This window comes from Patella vulgata, chromosome 5 (genome assembly GCF_932274485.2).
Source record: "Patella vulgata chromosome 5, xgPatVulg1.2, whole genome shotgun sequence".
NCBI classification, from domain to species: domain Eukaryota; kingdom Metazoa; phylum Mollusca; class Gastropoda; family Patellidae; genus Patella; species Patella vulgata.
In genome coordinates, this window is record NC_065883.2 from 50306441 (window position 1) to 50329785 (window position 23345).

General features: G+C 36.7%; 1 protein-coding gene across 2 annotated transcripts in view; it reads left to right on the forward strand.

Annotated features, from left to right (window-relative positions):
• Positions 1-23345, forward strand: part of LOC126821151 (eIF-2-alpha kinase GCN2-like) — a 270365-nt gene that overhangs the window by 27068 nt on the left and 219952 nt on the right. For both annotated transcript variants that reach the window (XM_050549499.2, XM_056101507.1), the window contains exons 3-5: positions 1298-1400; positions 8754-8927; positions 9467-9550. In XM_050549499.2, the coding sequence (XP_050405456.2) occupies positions 1298-1400; positions 8754-8927; positions 9467-9550 (361 nt within the window). The remainder of the gene's footprint in view (positions 1-1297; positions 1401-8753; positions 8928-9466; positions 9551-23345) is intronic.

Here is a 23345-nt window from a genome sequence, read left to right on the forward strand (position 1 = left end):
TTTTTATCCGATTTTGTTGAAACTTGAAATGTAAGTTTATAACCCAAAGATCTCGGTTCCTATCGATATTCGCGCGTATCGGACCGTAACTTCCTGAATTATGGCCCCTGATTGTATGAAAAATCGCGTTTTTAGCTTGTGGACCCTATAGAGGTCATAATTTTTATCCAATTTAAAAAAACGTATTATTATATCACCGTTACACCCAAAGGACGGCTGAGTTCAAATTTCGTGAAAATCGGCCCAAAATTAACAGACAAAATGGCTGCCGTTCGTTCTCAAATAGCGTAAAAATATGGTATATCAAGGTTGTGGACCCTATAGAGGTCACAATTTTTATCCGATTTTGGTGAAACTTGAAATGTAAGTTTATAACCCAAAGATCTCGGTTGCTTTCGATATTCGCGCATATCGGACCGTAACTTGTAGGAAAAATCACTTTCTTGTTAGCTTGTTCTCTATCCATCTCTCGAAAATGTGGGCGTATCCTGAATGGCAGCCGCTGGTTTTCATAACTATCTGAGGGGGTCAATTTACAAGCACTGGTCCAGTTGACATAGAATGTCCCAACTACATTTTGATAAGATTAATTCTTGTTAAATAAATATTGAAAAATCAAAAGAGTTTAGAAATATATAAGGCTGACCTTACAAATATCTTTGTTTCGCCTAACGCGACCGACTAACTAAAACCACCCCTGACTTAAATTATTTTATTGCACTTTTCCACGATCTTTTTATTTTATTTTGTGTGTCAACCTGAAATATATCATGAGAGTTATTTCCCTATACTATGGCTATGGTTTGATTCATTATTGAAACTGGTTGATCAAGACGAAAGCGTCATAGGTGTCGCTTCTCAACAAAATGAAAGCACAACGCACACTATCGTTAAAAACGTGTTGAAGGAGTTTCACACTTCAAGTTCGTGGCTAATCGTGTGCGAGTCGGGCATCCCGAAAAATCCCGATGTCATTGATTTGTTTGCCAATAAAGAAGACGAATGTTTCCACCCGGAAAATTATTAAGCTGTCAAATTAGCTCTTAAGTTTAATAAAAACTTTCAGTTCGTTACTTTTTACGTCAGACCCCAAATTCATTAAACAAAATTAATGAATCTGTAGTATACAGCTAATAAGTTTTCTGTATTGATTTCTCTGACTTTAAAAAAAAATCTGAAAAAAAAAACGACCTACCGACCCTTCTCCTCGATTGTGGGTCGGGTTTGGTGAAACAAAGATATTTTTAAGGTCAGCCTAATGGGCTGATTTTATAATGTAGATTATCTTTTTTTGCAGGATTCCTGAATTTAGGTTAGAAAATCCTAAAGGAATCACAAATTATGAGTTATCTGTCTTGAAAGATGAATTAGAAAACCAGGTTGTTACATTGGTTGGAGAAGTAAGATTTTTTGTAATCTACATATTTATACACCCATATTTTCATGTGAACGTATATTATCATCACCCCTACCCGTTTGTATGCCTTTTGTTTGTGGACACTCTACAGGTCACAATTTTTATATGCCGACATTTTCATGTGCACGTATATTGTCGTCGCCCCTGTCCGTCCACAATTTGTTTGTGGACACTCTACAGGTCACAATTTTTATCCCATTTTGACGAAACTTAAAATATAGGTTTATTTCCCAAAGATCTTGGTTCCTTTCGATATTGGCATGTATCGGACCATAACTTCATGGATTATGGCCCCTGATTGTACGAAAAATGACGTTTTTAGCTTGTGGACACTCCAGAGGTCACAATTTTGATCTGATTTTGATGAAACTTGAAATGTATGTTTATAACCCAAAGATCTTGTTTCACGCATATCGGTTTGTAACTTTCTGAGGGGGGCACTGTGGCTAAGTGGATAAGAAACTGACTTGGAGGTCGGGTGTTCGATCCCTGCATTGCCGAGAAAGTTCATCCAGACTTTCTGTCGTGGTTGTTCCCCCTTGTCAGTGATGCAGGATGGAGGGCGTGACAAGTACAGCTGTCTAGTCATTCGGATGGGACGGAAAAACGAGGTCCCGTGTACACATTGGATTGCATGTAAAAGATCCCTTGACAGCAGGGCTCGAACTAGCGGGCGACGTGGGCAAAATAGTCGCCTAACCCATAGATGACTTCGCCCTAAAGAGCAATAGGGTGAAATTGAAGTCGCCCTCACTTCGCCTTGCATTTGTACAAGGGCAAAGTAGTAACAGGGATCAAAATCAACGGTAAACAAAGCATTTCCAAAACAACACAACACGTGTTCACATTATGAGCTTCGAAGGGAAATATGAAAATTAGATAAAGTTGTATAAAACAAAATGTGTATTAAAGATACATTATGGGAGATTTTTATAAGGAGTTAGCCATTCTTGCTATAACAGTTCAAAAATAGAAGATGGAAAGAATATATTGAAAATTTCAGTCAAATTACTTTATTCTGAACATAGTTATCACCAGTGTAATTTTTGACTAGAAATGGGATTGAATTCCATCTTCACTGATTCTTAGTATGACCGATCGTTTGATTGACAGGCTTTAACTCCACCTACATAATCACTGCTGTCTTTTGTCTGCTGTCATCATATCCGAATTTGTGTTTTACCTTTTTGGATTTTTATAACAATTGGACAAAATGAGTGAGAGGGTAAATTTTCATTCTTACTTGTATTTTGGGCATGCATTAAATCATTTGAATATAGGACATAATATTATAATACAATTATGATAAATCTATAGGTATACACCAGTGGCGTTGTGCCTATTGGGGAAATAAAAATATTTTTATTGATATTATTAAGACAGAAGACCTGTCCGTCTGTATTAGTCATCACAAACACGGTCTCCAGGAATTGTATAATTTGTCATTATCTGTGTTTAGTTTATTGCACTTTAAATAGTTTAGATGTCATTTGTTAAGGCATCGCTCAACAGCGGCCTCGCTTCGTCGTCAACATAACAGTTAATCTCGGCTCACGACGCCATTTAAAATTAAATCAGTCAACGAAATCCTGTTTAAATCCAAGCCATCTGTGGGTCTACAGAGTTGATTTTGTGCTTGTTGTGTAAATAAAGATCTAATTTATAATTTCTATGACATCTGAAGCCTAAATAAAGACTTGCAATAATCAGATTTAGCTCTTGCATAATGTATGTTTAATATTTCGTTTTTCGACATTTTCTGGTTTGGCTGTGACAATGTTTTATACTTTCAGAGATAAAAATTTGATTTGATACCTATAGAAAATACAATTCTTTTAAATAATGCGAAAGAATCAAATCATAAATCTCCGTTATAGTCTCTGGCTTCGTCCAGAAATAATAGGCAATCAAAAGCTATGATGGCCAATATGGCGGCAGATACGATATTTTTCATGTATTTCTGTCTAAGTATAGACAAAATACTGAATTGATTCTCTTTCTTTGAAAAAATTTCATAATAATAAGAACTAGAACTGCAAAGCAGGGTGCCATGTTACCCTTGAACTTATGTCACTTTCGGTGCCACATTACCCTTGAACTCATATCACTTCAAGTACCAATAGAACCGATAAACAGATGTCCACACAAACATTGCAGACGTGTTATAAAATGGACGCAGAATCAATCAAACCCAACAATATCAATTTCATTCATACATTTGATAGCATGTGTTACATGTGTCAAAAAAGTGATCCTGACAAAATTTGTTACTAACTTACTGCTAAGTTAATTAATTAATTGTTAGCATGTGTTACATGTGTCAAAAAAGTGATCCTGCTAAGTTAATTAATTAGAATGCAAAAAAAATCTTAAAAAGTGATCCTGACAAAATTAGTTATTTCTGGACAAGCTATTTTTGGACATCTATACAATCGTAATGATTCAATCTATATGTCCATTGGAGTCAAATATCAAAATGTTAAAACGAATAATAAATATAACTCACTTCAAAAAATGTTTGTTTTGGGGGCTAAAAATACACTTTATGCCAAAATGATATTACTTCCAGGGATAATGAAAATGTTAAATTAGTTAAATGAAATCATAAATGGCATAATGCATCACATGGTGAACATTTTATGAAAATCGAATAATAATTGTTGCTTGTCGGTCAATATTACATTCGCGTGATTTCCTTCTCTTTGTACGCCGTCGAGAGCCATTGAGAATTTAACGACATCATACAACTCATTTACAGCATAGAGGACTTGTTAATGGCATCATGGCGGGAAAAAAAGTGGAAAATATGGAATTTGGTAAGGAAAATGGGATTTGTCAATTAGTTACGTAAATTTGAATCGCATGTGTCAAGTTACGAACAACATATAAATACTTAAAACAATATGAATGTTCCTTTTCTTTATTTACATAATTATAGAATACTTTTATTCAAACTTTTTGTCCGCAAAACAAATGGTTGCCCTCGCCGATCTCGGGAACAAACCGGGATTGGATTGGTTGGTAACTTGACACGGTTAAGCTTTCAGTTGAATGTCAAAATTACTAACAACCCCTGTCTGGCACACTTATTTAATTATTTGGTAGATCTTTACAAAAAAACTTATCTTTTGAAATAGTTCATGGTTCTATGCATGCTGTCATCCTTACCTATACCTGTTCAAGGCTGTTGATGACAATATAAGTGTTGGTAACAATGACCAAACAACTGTGTTACCAACACAGTTATGTTTCTTGTTGTTTAGATTTTATGCAATAATGGATGTACTTATTTAATCTGCATGTACTCAACACGTTGTATATTGAATTCCAAAATAGTGTAGAATTAACCTTGTGTTTAAATTTCTTTCTAGGTTGTTGATTGGCCATATGTATGTCAAGTACTTCAAACCAGCAGGGAATTTTTGGTTGGAAAATGAACTGTTATTGAATCTGTAATAGGAATAGCAGTCGAAAATTGGTTTGATTCTGTTCACAACATGAAAATGCTGCTCCCTATGTAAACAAGCCTTCTGTCATCTTTGTTTCGCAACATCTGATGACTTGGTCTGATTTTAATCTGACTGAATCTATGCAGAGAAATTATCTAGTGCTGATGTTTTGATTTCTTAGTTAAGTATTAAGTCAGTCAATGTTGAGTACCAGCATTGGTTACGAAGAAGAAGAAATTTTCTGATTAATGCAAATCCCATGTCATTTCTTGAATTAAATCACTATTGATGCTTTATCCGTCCAATTTAATTAAATCAGTATTGATGCTTTATCCGTCCAATTTTATTTAATTAAATCAGTATTGATGCTTTATCCGTCCAATTTAATTAAATCAGTATAGATTCTTTATCCGTCTAATTGAATTAAATCAGTATTGATGCTTTATCCGTCCAATTATTTTACCATTATTGTTATGTCATTTACATTAAACCCCATTTTATTTCTTATGTCATTTTTATTTTTAAACTGATCACTGGTTACATGTTGAATAATAAATGAAATATTAAATCATATTTTCAAAGTCCTAACTTATTTAATGATGGTTTTTGAGAGACCGTGGACTTTAGCGGTCACTCGACTCTAGGTTATTTCAATGATTGGCTTGTGCATAGGGCTTTAGCAGTGGGGGTAAATGATAGTCCTTGGCAAAACCCACAAAGTTAGACAGGTGACCCTTGTGCTTGTCACAAACATGACTATCATCCACATTATCATTTGTATTTGAAAGTGATAGCTCCTTGGGATAGTTAAAGCAATTTTTTTATCTTTGATTACTTAACAATATCACGATTCCAAGGGAATTTGATGTGGTCAATGTTACCAACTCTTTTTACCCAGGATATGTAATATATTTTTTTTTATTAGATGGTACAATCAACAGGTCAAAAACTGTACAAGGCAAATGCTAATCGCTTCCAAACACTAAACAAACACAAACTGTTTATCACTAAAAGTAAAAGTTAATGGAGAATCATTAGAAAATGTATCTGAAGCAGTGTTATTAGGACTTACTGTTGACCAAAATTTAGATTTTGAATCTCCAAATTAACAAAATTTCCCAAATCATATCCTCCAAAATCTACCTCCTGACAAAGTTAAAACCTTATTTACCACACCATCTTAGAATTTTATTTTTCAACGGCTTTATTTTACCGTACTTAGATTACTGTTCCACAGTTTGGGGTAATGCCAATTACGGTAAACTACATGTAGAGGTCCTGTATAAACTTCAAAAGCGTGCAGCAAGGAGCATTTTGGATGAAAAACCTGATTCACATTAGGCACCTTTGTTTGAGTCTCTAAATTGGCTTACAATCTACCAACGCATTCAATATAACCAAGGAATGCTCACCTTCAAAATTCTAAGAGACAAATTACCACCATATTTATATAACACATTCTGTGAAAATTCTAAATTGACCGAAAATACCATGACATTGAGATCAGAAAGTCAACTTAAATTAGCAATTCCAAAAAGTAAGAAAAAGGCAATGACAAGAACATTTCAATATACCGCCTCTGTATTCTGGAATTCACTACCTCAAACTGTGAAACACGCGTCTTCAAGTTTTATCTTCAGAAAGGAGTTAGTAAAACACGTCAAATCTTTGAACCCTTTCTTTTCTTTAATTTATTGTTTGTTTGTTTGATATATCTTTATTATAAGCTTATATAATATGATATATATGCACTTTGTAAATATTATTACTGTGTAGTTGCTAGTTTTATAGAGTAGGAGGGACATGTTGAAAATTAGAACTCGTACTAAATATGTTCCCTCATTAAATATTATGTACAATATTAGGAATTAATTTCCAAAGGAATTTGATGTGGTCAATGTTACCAACTCTTTTTACCCAGGATATCTAATTTTTAAAATTATTAGATGGTACAATCAACAGGTCAAAAACTGTACAACGCAAATAGATGTACAATATTAGGAATTGATTTCAAATTTTTTTTATGAGTATTGTTTTATAGAACTTTAACGTGTGTTTTTGGTCATTGTTACTGCAGACTCATTTTGAGAGATGTTGTAAAATAAATTACATCTTTTTACATTTTGATACCACCAAATGATAGATACTTTAGTCTTGAGTACTCCGTTGCCTTTGACTATGATTTATTTTTCTTAACCAGAAGAAAAAGAGGACAATATTTTGTCAATGTTACACGCATTCATTTTAGTATTTCGGCGTGTTTACAGAAAATTGTAAAGTTTTTATATTTTTACCACATTGGTACATCAGGAAACATTCAAAACAAACAATGCGTTATTTACTCTCCAAATATATTTTGAAATTTTAATGCCCATGTCACACTTTAGGTGTCAACTTCATGGAATGACCCATATTCAAAAAGTTCTAGAGCAGCCTCAGCTCAAGTATGCTGAATTTCATTCGGTGAGATGGCTAAGTTTAGCTAGTGCTGTATCAGTAATATACAGGACATACCCAGCACTTGTCATGGTCATGCAAGATGAAGCAGAGATTCATCCAGTAGCAAAAGGTATTTTATTAGAAATAACACAATACAAATTTGTAGCTATAATACATTTGCTCATGGATGTTTTGCCATTTATAAGCAGACTTTCAAAAATATTTCAGACTGCGAACATTGATTTTAGCAAGATAAAACCAACAGTGGATAGTGTGTGTGAATCTCTGTTGGATTTGCTGGATGATTTTATGGTCGAAAAAGATAGCAATTTCACATACAAGCGCCATCTAAGGAGAGTGATATAACTGAAGTAAAAAAAAATATTAATGAGAACTTGGACGGATTTGATGGTTTTTCAAATGAAACCATCAATAGCAATGTTTTGGACATCAAAATTTATCATTTTAACAAGCAAAAAGATCTTATTCATAAAATTTCAAAAACATTTATTAATAACGTTGTTCAAAATTTAAAAAACAGATTTATTGACAGTGAACTGGTCCAGTGTTTACAAATACTGGTTCCAAACAATTTAATTTCAAACAGACAACAATTAGCAAAGTTTGGTGAAGAAGAAATAGAAAAACTAATTGAGAATTACAGTAGAAATTTTGCAATTAATAGAGATGACTGTATGTTAGAGTACAGACAATACAAAAGACTAGTAATTGGTAGCAATGCTCATTGTACTTTTAAATCCTGAATATTGTCAATAATTGACTCCCATTCTTTACTCTTCCCAAATTTAATCCATATTTTTAAAGCAGCACTTCTTATTCCAATTACTACTGTTGACTGTGAAAGGGGGTTCTCCACACAAAACAGGATCAAAAATTGTTACAGATCCTACCTAAGTAATGAAGTACTGAACAGCTAAAATCATGATATTAAAAGTAACGTATACTAAACGTTAGCATGGGGCTGAACTTTTTAAAAACCAAACAAATTCTAATGGTTTTCTGATTACTTCATGAGTTGTTACTCTTAATCAAATTTTGGTGTATTATAAATGTTTCATTACCGAAAAAAGTAAAAATGTGCGACAACACTTGTTGACTGCCTGGACAATTTAGCTGCTGTGGGCGTATGTTTCATTGCCTGGCAACCTATCTTTGTGAAAGTCTTAATTTCAATCAATATCAATATTTTCACTTCCGACTCATTTTGCCAGCACAGGTCACAAATAGTGTAACGTATTTAATACCAAGGTTGTGGACACTCTCAAGGTCACAATTTTTATCCGATTTTGATAAAACTTAAAATATATGTTTATATCTCAAAGGTCTGGTGGGTTCCTTTCAATATTTGGACATATCGGACCCTGACTTCCTGGATTATGGCCTCTGATTGTACGAAATGTTCAAAATGTAGGCATATTTTTTTTTAGGTTCTCATATTAGATATGGCTCAAACTGTTCAAAAATTTCTACATGCTCATAGCCGTCCTGCACCCAAGTCTTTTTATGAGGAAATGTTATCAAACAAACGTAGGCAAGAAGAAAAACTAGCACTAGAACAACAAAAAAGAAATGAAATGATAAAAAGAAAAGAAGACAAAGAGGTATGGATTTATATTACAGCTTTTTGTTCACTTTTAAGCTGTTCCATCAATCCTGTAATTAAAAATAGTAAAATACATTTTCATTGTAAAGATGACTACCACAGTAGAGCAAACTAGATATAGATATCAAGATACTACTCCACACAGCTGTCAGTTATCAAACTTGTCACTAATGCACATAAGTAGGGTAAACATTTTTTATGCCCACATTGAAGCTAATCAAATTTTAATCACTCGTGATCAGTTTGTAGTGTCTTGTGAATGCATCTCTTACCTACAAAAGAATAAATATGTGCCAACCTATGAGGAATGCTTGGATAACTTAGCTCCTGTGGATTTATGCTTTGATGCCTATACTAGCAACCAATCTTTAGCCCTTTGAACCAAGCGGCCGTTACATTGTGGTAACGTCCTGACAACAACTCTTGGTACCACAAACTCAGTAATCAAAGGGTTAAGAGTCTTCTCTATTCCTTAAAATATATCTAGGATGAATCTTTTAAGTGTTATAGCATGCACTAAAGTATTCTTCATTTTAGCGCCAACTTATCGAAGAAGAAATTGCAAAAAGACAAACTGCCTTGAAGTTAGAAATGAAAAGAAAGAAGGAAGAAGAGAAACAGGTTAGTTACATGCAGTTGAGGCCAGTGATTAATTGTCAGTTTCTCATGACCTGAGTTTGTGAAATATACTTGCTACATGCGGAAATTATTAATTATTGAGATGAAATTTATTTTTTATACGCCCACATTTTGATGTGGACGTATATTGTCGTCGCCCCTGTCCGTCTGTCCTTCCACAATTGTTTGTGAACAGTCTACAGGTCACAATTTTTATCCGATTTCAATGAAACTTGAAATATAGGTTTATCACCCTAAGATCTCGGTTCCTTTCGATATTGGCATGTATCAGACTGTAACTTCATGGATTATGGCCCCTGATTGTACGAAAAATCACGTTTTTAGCTTGTGAACACTGTAGAGGTCACAATTTTTATCCGATTTAGTTTAAACTTGAAATGTATGATTATAACCCAAAGATCTCGGTTCCTTTCGATATTCGCGCATATCAGAACATAACTTCCTGAATTATGGCCCCTGATTGTACGAAAAATCGCGATTTTAGCTTGTGGAGCCCATAGAGGTCATAATTTTTATCCGATTTAAAAAAACGTATTTATTTATTATATCACCGTTAGACCCTAAAGACGACTGAGTTCGAATTTCATGAAAATCGGCCCAAAACTGACAGACAAAATGGACGCCGTTCGTTCTGAAATAGCGTAAAAATATGGTATATCAAGGTTGTGGACCCTATAGAGGTCACAATATTTATCCGATTTTGTTGAAACTTGAAATGTTAGTTTATAACCCAAAGATCTTGGTTCCTTTCGATATTCGCACATATCGGACCTTAACTTCCTGAATTATGGCCCCTGATTGTACGAAAAATCACTTTCTTTTTAGCTTTTCTCTATCCATTTCTCGAAAATGTGGGCGTATCCTGCCTGGCAGCCGCTGGTTTTAGTTTAATGCTGTTTCTATTTCAGTAATAACTAATGTCAGTTACTTGGCCGTTGAAAACCCAACGGTAACCAGTGTCCACGATTTATTCACATTTATTAAATATTTATAGATTAAAATATCTGTTGCACAATAGAGCTGGGCATCGGAAGACATGATCATAATAAATAAGTTTAAATTATTAGTGATGTACTTCTAAGTTAACGGTTCGTTAATTCATTCATTCTTGTCATTTCATTTCTTTATCCTTCCCTACTTTGACAGGTTACGAAATGAAACGACCTGTTCCAAATTGGTTGATGATTTGTTTTGACATAAATAATTAAAAGCAACCCATGGATTTTTAAATACCAAATAAGTTAGATTATTTAACATGTCAGTCCAAAGAATTTACTACACACCTTGGTTGTCTCTCTAGCCGTGAAGGAAGATAGTACCAATGCCATGGCAACAGCCCGTATGTTAATTGTCTTCAACTTTGAACCCATCGGCTCATGGCATCATGATAATATAAATACTTTTATTATTTTGTCTGTCTTAATCAAACTGTTTACATTTATTTGTATTTTTGTGTCCTTTTGAGACTGTTTATATAGTGTTGTTAATAAAATACTGTGAAGCAGTGTCAACCAGTCGGTATCTCATGATCGAGGCTATCTCATGGCGGCAATTCTGGGACCGTTGCTAGTCACGTAAATAAAATAATTTAGCAGGAATTAAAAGACATTTATATCTTTCTGTGAAATTTATTACAAACGACAAGTGCCTTATAGAGTATTATGTGGTCTTTGGTGAATGTTGTAGCTACCATTCTTTGGTATGGATGACAGATATGATCCGGCTTTATCACTTCCTGTTTTACGGATGGACTCCGTGTATTTTTTCACATCCTAGCCTACGCCAGTTCTTAGTATAAGAAGAATTAAGGACGACTTTTTCTGATTAGAACTTTATTAGAATAATAACATAAACCAGAACGAGGCTGGGCATTATGGACAGCCAAGTATACAAAACTACTCTACTAGTACTGTTGATTATGGAGAGCAATAATCATCAAAATAGAACATAACATAGTGGCGCAATTCCTTCTACACCTTCTCTTGATTACATAAAAACACTAAAACAAAATAAAAATACAAATGTTCAAATTTCCATACTTTGGATAACTAAATAATATGGCGCAGTTCCTTCTCAGCATCTTGAGTATTTTAAAGCAATGTCAAATATGAAAAGATACATTAGTCTAAATTCCATTGTTCAGAGCGTAGCCAAGCGGGTGGGCGGCACAAGCGCGACTTTAGGAGGGAAATGTATCTCTTATGACAAATATTTTTTGGCGGTTCCGACACAAAATATCACAAGCAAAAGTTTGTCCAGGAGTTGAAGAGTGCGTGACGCTAGAATAGTCCATCAATTCGGCTGGTAAACGCTGTAAAGAAGAACACTGAATACAGCATGATGTAACCGAGTCTATTTCTTGCTGCGAATCTAGAGTGTAAAAATATCGATTGAACAGTTTCTGAAGCTCTGTTTTTGACGGATGTTTAAAACGCAATTGTATTGTTGTTAGCAAGCCTGGTAGAACATGGCGGAGAACAATAATCAGATTACGGGTTGGTGCAAATACAACTTGTTGGGGCACTACTAAGACACCGTTCCGGGCAGTGGTTGCGGATTGTAAATAACGTTTAACATCTTTGGCATTGGTAACTTTTTTTGAAGGACGCGTTCCCTGAGTGAGGTGGGAATATGTACGCTTGAGAAATTTACATTCTTGTTGAGATTTCTTCCAAGAAGCTAAACTGAGAAATGGCATGGCTGCCAAACCATTTAAAATGTCGGAAACGGTAACTGCCATAACTGTGGACATTGAACTTTCCGATATAAAAGTGCATATTTGACAATTGTGATTATCGCATTCCATTGGATTCCGAGAAAGATAGTCACTTGGTATATTTAGATGTCCGGAAATATGTTGCAGGGATACCTTGTATCTACTAAGTGTGGAGAGAAACGACGATACCCTGGCACTTGATGAAAACTCGCCGCGAATGAGTTTCTCGTGAGCCTGAATACAGGGCCTGGAATCACTTAAAATTTGGGTCTGGTTAATCGAGTCCAATATATAAGGGAGAGAGAGAGAAATGGGGTCATTTCGGGACTAACATATGGTTTAATTTTATTTCAATAATTCGCTTGCATGTAGGGGTCTTTAGCAGTGGGAGGAGACCGGAGGACCCGGAGAAAACCCATGAGGTTGGACAGGCGACCCTACTCCTTGTCATGTAGAACCGGGGATTCGAAACCACGGCAGTCGACTCAATGACAGACTTTATGATACAGCGCGCGCATGCTAACCATTCAGCCATCCACCCCCCCCAATTTTTAAGGACTCCAATGGTTAACTGAAGAGCTAATAGCCAAAGCTTCTATTTCACATGGTAACCATTTTTGTTGATGAGTTTTAAGCTTCGCAGAAAAGAATCCACCAAGAAGCATTTTATTATCACGCCTTATGTAAAGCACAGATCCAATACCGGAATTGACCACAGCACCATCATGTGTTATGATTAAATAATCAGTTGGTCGAGGAATTGTGATGCTTTTCAGATCTCGTAATGCAGTTTGAGCTTGGTAAAATGAATCCATGAGAGGATCAGACCAAGTAACATGGGACTTTGATTCCTTGCTCGCGGCGGTGGTTTCTAACGGTGAAAGAATTTTTGAGTATTTGGGTATACACGCTTTTATATGTTTATAAGCATCGAGCCACAAATGAAGTCCTTTTACAGTCTTAGGGGGATCACAAATGGCCTAAGGATTAACCTTATGTGGAGAAACACTGATACTTCCTGAAGTCCATATCCAGCCCAAAATGGTCATAGAAACAGAACAGACGACCGTCTTACTAGCGGAAAGTCTTAAATTATTATGTAACATCGCCTGTAAAACGTTCTCCCAGTGTATCAGAAGATTTTGAATGCTGGAACCTCCGACATATAAATCATCAGCCAATTTGATTACAAATCCTTTATGAATAAAATCGCCCAATACTCTATACATAAGCTCGTCTAAAATTTCTGTAGAACCAGGCATGCCCATGGCAGCTCTGGTGTAGACGGATTCCTTTAAATGGGGTGACGACACCGAGATATTTCATTGAAGAATGCTGTCATATCAGTTTTAATTATGATGTATTTCCATTGTGCAAGAAAGCGAAGCACGCTTTCGGTGGAAGTCGATCGTGATGGAAGTGGTTTAGTATAACATGCAATGTTACTGAAAACGGTAAAAAGTCTGGTGCCACTTTCTGGTTTTCGTACTAAAAAGCTAGGAGAAACATATTCGACAGTGACGTTAACATCCTCGGGTTTAGCAAGCACCCCTAGACGTTCCAATTCATCCATTTTATTTTGCAATTCTTCCAGATTTTTCCTGTCGTACATGTGCTGATTCTTTTTAATGGATATAAGTTTGTCTGTCTCATTTGCAATGCAAATAAATCCATCGATTAATTTACTAATGTTAAGGATGGGCCACAAAGGGAACGGGGAGTCACATCTTGATTCAATACACATGTCAGAATCAGCATTGAAGCCTGTGGGAGTCGGCAATTCCAAATATTCACCAGGATGAACAACCTTAGATACATTAGCACGCAGTAAAAACGAATCAGTACGGCAAACAGCGGAAGAACTTGCGACTGCTTTGGAGAAATAATATTGTATTACTTGATTACCTATACGAATAGAGTCATTAGGAATATCTAAAACAATGTTATTTTGTTTCAAGAAGGGCATACCATTAAAATTTCCGCATCGATGTCTTGAACAACTAAAGAGTCCAATTTTAATTGCATGGCCCCGCGTGTCAAGAAGATATGAATCTCACCAATGATCGTTAATTTTGATTTACCATCGGCCTGGCTTGTTGTGTGTTTGGTTGGCAGTATTGGAACCGATAAGGTATTAGCAATTGAGAGTCTAATAAGGGATGATGTGGTCCCAGAATCACAAGTGATACTGACAGGATGATGGCTGTAAAATACATCAAAAGTAGGCGAGGCTGCCATGGTTACCCTGGCAACAATTGTATCCAATGGCGTACTTTCACTTTCATCTAGTCAGACAGCTGTGTCATCATTGATTTCTACTTTCATTTTCATCTAGTCAGACAGCTGTGTCATCATTGATATCTAATGTTTTCAGCGCATCTTCGGCATTGATTTCAGTACCCTCGTCGGAAGGATTTAGCAATGTCATTTTTCTCAACTTTAGATAAATAATTACATTCCATAATAGAATGACCATGGCTAGGCCTATTCTCAGCCCTACATATAAAACAGGTTTTATTATTAGTTTGTTGGTATTGTCGAGCGGATATAGGTTGTCGAGGTGTTTGTGGAGATCTAATTGGTTGAGTTCCAGTTGGTAGGAAATTTCTTTGAAACACATGAGCACGTGCCGATCCAATAGCCTTTTGTTATACGCCCACATTTTCATGTGGACGTATATTGTCGTCGCCCCTGTCCGTCCGTCCGGACGTCAGTCCACAATTGTTTTTGAACAGTCTACAGGTCACAATTTTTATCCGATTTCAATGAAACTTTAAATATAGGTTTATCACCCTAAGATCTCGGTTCCTTTCGATATTGGCATCTATCGGACCGTAACTTCATGGATTATGGCCCCTGATTGTACGAAAAAGCACGTTTTTGGCTTGTGAACACCGTAGAGGTCACAATTTTTATCCGATTTTGTTGAAACTTGAAATGTAAGTTTATAACCCAAAGATCTCGGTTCCTGTCGATATTCGCGCATATCGGACTGTAACTTCCTGAATTATGGCCCCTGATTGTACCTAAAAAGGCGTTTTTTGGCCTGGGGACCCTACAGAGGTCATAATTTTTATCCGTTTTAAAAAAAGTATTATTATATCACCGTTAGACCCTAAGGACGGTTGAGTTCAAATTTCGTGACGATCAGCCCAAAACTGACAGACAAAATGGCCGCCGTTTGTTCTCAAATAGCGTAAAAATATGGTATATCAAGGTTGTGGACCCTATAGAGGTCACAATTTTTATCCGATTTTGTTGAAACTTGAAATGTAAGTTTATAATGCAAAGATCTTGGTTCCTTTCGATATTCGCACATATCGGACCATAACTTCATGAATTATGGCCCCTGATTGTACGCAAAAAGCGTTTTTATTCGCTTACATTGAAATGTGGTTGTATATTGTCGTCGCCCCCGTCCGCCGGTCCGTCCGTAGGTCCGGCGTCCACAATTGCTTGTGGACGCTCTAGAGGCTAAAGTATATATCCGATTGACTTTAAATTTATATACAGTGTTTAAGGCCATGAGACGAAGAAGCCTATTGATTTTCAGCGATTTCCGATAATTACTGCCAGAGTTATGGCCCTTTATCACTTCAAAAAATCTTGTGGACGCTCTAAAGGCTAAAGTTAATATCCGATTGACTTTAAATTTATACACAGTGTTTAAGGTCATGAGACGAAGAAGCCTATTGATTTTCAGCGATTTCCGATAATTACTGCCAGAGTTATGGCCCTTGATAACTTCAACAAATCTTGTGGATGCTCTACAGGCCAAAGTTAATATCTGATTGACTTGAAATTTATACACAGTGTTTAAGGTCATGAGACGAAGAAGCCTATTGATTTTCAGCGATTTCCGATAATTACTGCCAGAGTTATGGCCCTTGATCACTTAAAAAAATCTTGTGGACGCTCTACAGGTCAAAGTTAATATCAAATTGACTTTAAATTATACACAGTGTTTAAGACGATGAAGCCTATTGATTTTCAGTGATTTCAGATAATTACTGCCAGAGTTATGGCCCTTGATCACTTTGAAAAATCTTGTGGACGCTCTAGAGGCTAAAGTTAATATCCGATTGACTTTAAATTTATACACAGTGTTTAAGGTCTTGAGACAAAGATGTCTATTCATTTTCAGCGATTTTCGATAATTATTGCAAGAGTTATGGCCCTTGATCACTTCCAAAAATCTTGTGGACGCTCTAAAGGCCAAAGTTAATTGACTTTAAATTTATACACAGTGTTTAAGGTCATGAGACGAAGAAGCCCATTGATTTTCAGCGATTTCCGATAATTACTGCCAGATTTGACTTCAGATTGATACACAGAGTTTAAGAGCTTGAGACGAACAAGTATATTGATTTTCAATGAATTTTTATGACTTGAACAGCTAAATCCATGATATTAAAAGTTTTGTATACTAAACGTTAGCATGGGGCAGAACTTTATAAAAAACCAAACAAATTCTAATGGTTTTCTGATAATTACTTCATGAGTTGTTACTCTTAATCAGATTTTAGTGTATTATAAATGTTTCATTACCGAAAGAAGTAAAAATATGTGACAACACTTGTTGTCTGCCCGGACGATTTAGATAGGTGTGGGCGTATGTTTCGTTGCCTGTCAACCTATCTTTTGGCTTGTGGACCCTATAGAGGTCATAATTTTTATCTGATTTAAAAAACCGTGTTAATGTATCACCGTTACACCCTAAGGACGGCTGAGTTCGAATTTCGTGAAAATCGGCCAAAAACTGACAGACAAAATGGCCGCCCTTCGTTCTCAAATAGCGTAAAAATATGTTATATCAAGGTTGTGGACCCTATAGAGGTCACAATTTTTATCCGATTTTGTTGAAACTTGAAATGTAAGTTTATAACACAAAGATCTCGGTTCCTTTCGATATTCGCGCATATCAGACCGTAACTTCATGAATTATGGCCCCTTATTGTATGACAAATCGCGTTTTTAGCTTGTGGACCCTATAGAGGTCATAATTTTTATCCGATTTAAAAAAACGTTTTATTATATCACCGTTAAATCCTAAGGATGGATGAGTTCGAATTTCGTGAAAATGGGCCCAAAACTGACAGACAAATGGCCGTCGTTCGTTCTCAAATAGCATAAAAATATGTTACATGTATATCAAGGTTGTGGACCCTATAGAGGTCACAATTTTTATCCGATTTTGATGAAACTTGAAATGTAAGTTTATAACGCAAAGATCTCGGTTCCTTTTGATATTCACGCATATCGGACCGTAACTTCCTGAATTATGGCCCCTGATTGTACGAAAAGTCACGTTTTTAACTTGTGGACCCTATAGAGGTCATAATTATTATCTGATTTAAAAAATCATATTCTTATATCACCGTTACACCCTAAGGACGACTGAGTTCGAATTTCGTGAAAATCGGCCAAAAACTGACAGATAAAATGGCTGCCCTTCGTTCTCAAATAGCGTAAAAATATGGTATATCAAGGTTGTGGACCCTATAGAGGTTACAATTTTTATCCGATTTTGTTGAAACTTGAAATGTAAGTTTATAACCCAAAGATCTTGGTTCCTTTCGATATTCGCACATATCGGACCGTAACTTACTGAATTATGGCCCCTGATTGTACAAAAAATCGCGTTTTTAGCTTGTGGACCCTATAGAGGTCATAATTTTTATCCGATTTAAAAAAACGTATTATTATATCACCGTTACACCCTTAGAATGACTGAGTTCGAATTTCGTGAAAATCGGCCCAAAACTGACAGACAAAATGGCCGCCCCTGGTTCTCAAATTGCTTAAAAATAGGGTATATCAAGGTTGTGGGCCCTATAGAGGTCACAATTTTTATCCGATTTTGTTGAAACTTGAAATGTAAGTTTATAACTCAAAGATCTCGGTTCCTTTCAATATTCGCGCATATCGGACCGTAACTTCCTGAATTATGGCCCCTGATTGTACGAAAAAATCGCGTTTTTAGCTTGTGGACCCTATAGAGGTCATAATTTTTATCCGATTTAAAAAAACGTATTATTATATCACCGTTACACCCTAAGGATGACTGAGTTCGAATTTCGTGAAAATCGGCCCAAAACTGACAGACAAAATGGCCGCCCCTGGTTCTCAAATTGCGTAAAAATAGGGTATATCAAGGTTGTGGGCCCTATAGAGGTCACAATTTTTATCCGATTTTGTTGAAACTTGAAATGTAAGTTTATAACTCAAAGATCTCGGTTCCTTTCGATATTTGCGCACATCGAATTGTAATTTCCTGATATATGGCCCTTGATTGTAGGAAAAATCACTTTCGTTTTAGCTTGTTTTCTATCCATCTCTCGGAAATGTGGGCTTATCCTGCCTGGCAGCCGCTGGTTTTAATTCCTCTTGAAAACCGTCAATGGCGTCAGCTATTTGAGGTAGCATGTCTTTTAATGTCATTCGTCGCAAATCATAAGCAAATGTTCGTTTGACTAAAGCAGGAAAGCCAGGATGAATCAATTCCATCCATTTGAGAACAGCCAAACGTTCCACAGTAAGGGACATAATTTCGTTACGTACAGGGGTTTCCCCGTCATGTACAAGTTGTGAATCCTGACGTAGTAAATTGTCCTGTAAGTGCGCAACGACACGTTGGTAAAGTTTTTCAGGTCTTTCGCCTGTCTCCCAAGTCCCAAGCAATCTCAGCAAATTTCATGAATTGCGCTTCACTTTGCTTAAATCTATAATTTTCTGGCAAATATTTTCAAAGCTGGTAGATGCCTTTTTGATATCATGAGCTAAAAGCGGTGGGGAATATTCGGAAATAAACCCCAGCATATCATTCAGTGATTTGGCCTTTTGCGCTGCTGTGAGAGAATCAGGTGTGTCCTCTTCGTCGTCTGTAAAATTACGGTTTGGGTTTTCACTTGTTTCTTGTTGCCACTAATAATTTAGCAAATCTCTTATCTTGTTGCTGCATATAATAAACAAGACGATTACGCCAACTGTCAAATGATGAGAGGGTTTCCTCCTCCTGTAATTTCCAGGGTTTAGGAGCTTTCGCCATAGTGAAATAGAGTGTGCTGTGATGTGAATGAATGGAATTTTCCGTAGCTAGAAGTAGAAAAGTTATGTTTACAAAATTCACAATCAGACGTCTAAAATCCTTGTTGATATCTTCCTAGGCTAAAACTACAATTGATACTTCTTCGGAGATGTTATCAGGGTTGTAATTAACTCAGCCCCCATGCCAGTTCTTAGTATAAGAAGAATTAAGGACGACTTTTTCTGATTAGAACTTTATTAGAATAATAACATAAACCAGAACGAGGCTAGGCGTTATGGAAGCCATGTATACAAAACTACTCTACTAGTACTGTTGATTATGGAGAGCAATAATCATCAAAATAGAACATACTTTACTTATCACCTACTACGGTGTCATGTTTATCGATAAATAGTGGATTTTAATGAGTCATTTCATTGTTCATATTAGTCTGGAGGCGCAGCGCAGAGGGGTGTACATCAAATGGGCACAAAACCAGACCCAACTTTTCTAGAGTAAAACTTTGCGTAGAATACGATGCCGAGTGGTAATCAGTCCGCCGTTGGGGCATTTTCGAGATATTCAAGGTCAATGGTCAAATGGGTTCATTTGCACTGAAAGTGAATGCGTGGTCATTCCTGTATCATGAAAATAAGCTGCGTGCGGTTTTGGACCAAGTGAGCACCGATGAAGGAAGGTCAAGGTCATTACGATGTTCGTTTTACAAATAGCCCCCCCCCCCCCCCCACAAAAAAATTTCAGTAGATTTCAGTATTTCAGTAGATTAAACACTGCCCTCGGAGGGCCCCATTATATGCCGGTTGCGCCGGTCTCCTGATTCTTACCAGTAACGCTGGCATCAGGGTGGTACGAATTAGTGGAAGGCACGACTAGGCCAACTCCTCCCTAGGTAACGGGGGGTTGGATGGCCGAATGGTTAGCATGTGCGTGCTGTATCATAAAGCCTGTCATTGAGTCAACTGGCGTGGTTTTGAATCCCCGGTTGTACTTGACAAGGAGTTGGGTTGCTGTCCAACCTCGTGGCTTTTCTCCGGGTCCTCCAGTTTCCTCCCACTGCTAAAGAGTAAAGACCCCTACGCGCAAGCAAATTATTGAAATAAAATTAAAAACCATATGTTAGTCCCGAAATGACCTAGTTTGTGTCGAGTGGACGTTAAACCCCATTTCTCTCTCTCTCTCCCTCCCTAGGTAACAAAAAATCGCATCATAAAACAGCAAGTATCATCAAAAGCGAGTTAATAAATCTCTGAATAGTTCGTGTTGAAGTTCCAGGTTTAACCGCTATGTGTCCTATTCACCAAACGAAATGGATGCCATGCAATTCTTGGACAAGCTGTAATCTGAAAAGTGTCTATCCTTTCCAAGAGCTATCCATCTCATTGGAAGGGCTAAAAATCTACTTGTTTCTGAGCTTACTTTCATTCCAGGGTCAAATATAATCACTTGAACCAAATAATATTCAACATATTCCATCATATTCCGAGGGCCGCACACAGGATTTTTTTCTGGATTACTTTTCGAGCTTTTTTCCCCAACTTGTTGACCAGTTTTCCTTGAGAAAACCCCAACTTTCGCCCAATTGTCCATGAGAAAACTACATATTCTATCTTACTGCATTGACGGGAAGTGGTAAGCTGGACGTCTGTGAAAAGGGTTGATCGATAAATTTTCAAGAAAGCAATTGTTTTTGTTTGTGAAATAGAGGACTCTAGTCGATGAGGCTACTTTCCCCCCCCCGAGAACCTCAGGCAACCAATTTGTTTTATGTGCTACTATCGTAATAAAACATTACTATGTTAACCACTTCCTGGTGGCTGAAGACTTACACCGAATGCGTATTCGGAAAAAAATGTCCCTGAGAAAATGTTTTTTCAGACAATCGATATTTGAGATGTCTTCTGTTGCACAAATTATGCTGCACTGTGTAAGAACTTGCATCCTTTGATCTAAAGATTGTAGATGGAAAAGTATCACTTGCACTATTTCAAAGTAAACCTGCATTTTCTTATATCATCCCGTTATTTGTGATTAATGACAATGACTGTGGAAATAATATGGATTGAGGAACGGAAGATCTATGTTCGTCACGTGACTGGACAATTCCACCCCCGTCCCACCCTGACATTGATCCCTCCCGGAGCGGCGGCGCGCTCTCTAAAAAAATCTCGGGCACAGTTTACACTTCTATGTTTTCCGGTAGCTATTTAGTAACCCAGAGTTTGGTCCTCGTGTGTGGTTTTTGACCAGGCGAGCGCTGATGAAATAAGTTCATTAACATACAAGCGAGCGATCGCCTACGTTCAAAGAAAAATTTCTTTTCAAATTTTTTTTTAACAATTTCTTCTCCCAAATTTCTCTCAAAAAAAAATTCAAATTTTTTTTCCAGTATTTTTCTCTGTAAAATTATTTTCTACGGAATTTTTTTTTGTAAAACCAATTTTTGGGAAAAATTCAAATTTTTTTCGTCAAAAAATTTTTGGGAAAAAAAAATTAAAAATTTGTTTTGGGGGGTGGGGGGGGCTATTTGTAAAACGAACATCGTAATGACCATGACCTTCCTTCATCGGCGCTCACTTGGTCCAAAACTGCACACAAGAGGACCAGGCTCTGGGTTACCTATTTTCCGGTATTTAGGGTGTTTTCCAGTAGTTAGTGTTTTTCCGGTGTTTTCCAGTATTCAGTATAAAATGGTGTTTTCCGGTTGTTTTCCGGTATATAGTATTGCCGCCGTTGGACAACATTTTGAAACCTTGACGGAAATATTTGGGAACCGATCCCCACGAAATAACGTTGCAAAATCAGCATCAGGCTTTTCTTTTAGTTCACAAAAGGTTAAGGAAAGCGCAGCATAAAAACGCTGAATATATGAACGAAAGGCAATTGATACCCTTTGTAAGGTGGGGGATCGAGTGTATTATGAAAACCATCTTCAGAAACATAAATTATAGGAAAGATGGACTCCATATTATCGGATAATTGAACAAACATCGCCAGTTTCCTTTATAATACATAATCAAATAATTCGCTTGCGGGTAGGGGTCTTTAGCAGTGGGAGGAAACCGGAGGACAGGGAGAAAACCCACAAGGTTGGACAGGCGACCCTACTCCTTGTCACGTACAACCGGGGATTCAAAACCACGCCAGTTGACTCAATGACAGGCTTTATGATACAGCACGCACATGCTAACCATTCGGCCATCCAACCCCCCCATAACAGGCCGAACAATAGGGTTATGACGAACACACTTAAGGAGTTCAATACTAAAAACATGTTCTCACTTCGTTTTACCACCCACAAAGCAACGTGAAAGTCGAAAGGTTTCACCACACGTTGCACTTTGTGTTATCTAAAAACATCGCAGAAAGTTATAACACTTGGGATTTATATTTAAATCAAACTTTGGCTGCTATTTGATTTAATGTAAATGAATCTACAAAGTTTTCCCCTTTTTACTTAGGCCTACTGTATAATCGTGATCCTGTACTGCCGTTGGAAAACATTTTGAAACCTCAACGGAAATATTTGGGAACCGATCCCCACGAAATAGCGTTACAAAATCAGCATCAGGCTTTCCTTTTATTTCACAAAAGGTTAAGGAAAACGCTGAATATATGAACAGAAAGGCAACTGATATCCTTTGTAAGGTGGGGGATCCAGTGTATTATAAAAGCCATCTTCGGAAACATAAATTACAGGAAAGATGGACACCATATTATCAGATAATTGAACAAACGTCGCCAGTTTCCTTTATAATACATAATCAACTAACAGGCCGAACAACAAAGTCGAATGCACAAGTTCTGCATTTAGCAAAACTTGATAATTGCCAAATTCCAGAAAAACAATCTGATAAGGACAAGTTACTGCAAAAAGCACAATAAGTAGAAGATCCATAGAGCTCCGAATCTAGCTCAGAGGACAAAATCAGTGAGTCCGATGAGAATGTACCATTGGCACAGCTGGCTACACGATTGAGGCGGGAAAGATCGGGTAGTGCATCAGACAGGGAAGA